Here is a 1,172-nt window from a genome sequence, read left to right on the forward strand (position 1 = left end):
ATGGGTGAGATTGGTTCGTGTCTGTCTTGTCTGTCTCTCTCTGTCTATAGGCTACCTGCTTAGTTTTTCCTCTCCTCTGCCTCTTTCTTGTTCTCCTCCTCGTTCTTCTTCTTCTCTTTTTGTCTGCCCGCCCCCTTCCCCTCCGCCCTCCGGCCCCTCTCCCCCTCGACTAAAAGGTGACTGAGCAGCAAATTCCTGCCTGCGGCACTGCCTGGTCTGGCATGGTCTGGTTTCTTACCTACCTAGGTAATTCTGGTTCTGGTTCTGCTTCACCGTTCTGCTTCCTACGCGCAAGGCACAGGCACAGGCGCAGGCGCAGTGCGCGGCGTGGGTGGGCGGCGTGGGTGGGCGGCGCGGGTTGCGGTGTCACTCTTGTTCCCCTGTCTCTCCCTGCGTCCAGTCGACTACCTACAAAGTATTCTTTTTGGCTCTTCTCTGCTTGTGACTTGTCCTCAATTTGGGTCAAATTTGGGTGCAAATTTGGGGGCCGCCGCGGCCACCACCGCCGCACCACCAACAAGATGCGTTTCTTTACCAAATTGAATTCTTCGGGCTTCTCCCCTCCCCTGCACAGCTGCAGTTGTCACCTGAGGAGGACCTGGTACGCCTGTGCTTCCTATGGCCGATCCAACACGGCGCTAATTTTTTTGGTCACTTGGACTTGGCGTCGAGAAGACCGGGGGGAGGGAGGGGGGCGTGTAGTGTACCGTCGGGTGTTGATGAGATTGATGACCCAAGAAGGGAATGCGAGCGCGGCTGTGCCATGTTCAAGTTGTGTCTGTTGGACGGGGGTGGGATGATGACGATTATGCAAAAAGGACTTTGGTTCATAATTATCTCTTGTGCCTCTTACTGTGCCGTATTTCTACGGATAACTCTTCTTCTTCTTCACCATCGTCTCACTCTTTCTGCTCATCTAAGTTATAGAGAGAGTCAAGTACAGACACTCGAATCTTGACATTGATACTTTGGGGGGAACAGAATACCTCCGCCCGTTGCCGTCCGCCTAACAAATCAGACGATTTGATTGTCACGAGCTAAATTGTTAGGGCTCGGATAATGACATGAGCAACTAGCGTCTCTGGATTCGTCTGGATTCTAGGCCCTGTCAATGGCTCATGCTTCATGGTGTCGGGCTTCAGCTACGTCTGACAGCTGACCAATGAGACGTT

The 1,172-nt window shown here is 53.2% G+C and overlaps 1 protein-coding gene across 1 annotated transcript; it reads left to right on the plus strand.

Annotated features, from left to right (window-relative positions):
• Positions 1 to 221: 221 nt before the first annotated feature.
• On the plus strand, positions 222 to 800 carry CTAM01_10668 (uncharacterized protein; the record flags this gene model as incomplete). The annotated part of the gene is made up of 2 exons (XM_060526683.1): positions 222 to 621; positions 676 to 800. The coding sequence occupies 2 exons, from the start codon at positions 222 to 224 to the stop codon at positions 798 to 800; spliced, it is 525 nt and encodes a 174-aa protein (XP_060378623.1).
• Positions 801 to 1,172: the final 372 nt, after the last annotated feature.

This window comes from Colletotrichum tamarilloi (genome assembly GCF_030869305.1).
Source record: "Colletotrichum tamarilloi strain Tom-12 chromosome Unknown Scaffold_51.1, whole genome shotgun sequence".
Classification (NCBI taxonomy): domain Eukaryota; kingdom Fungi; phylum Ascomycota; class Sordariomycetes; order Glomerellales; family Glomerellaceae; genus Colletotrichum; species Colletotrichum tamarilloi.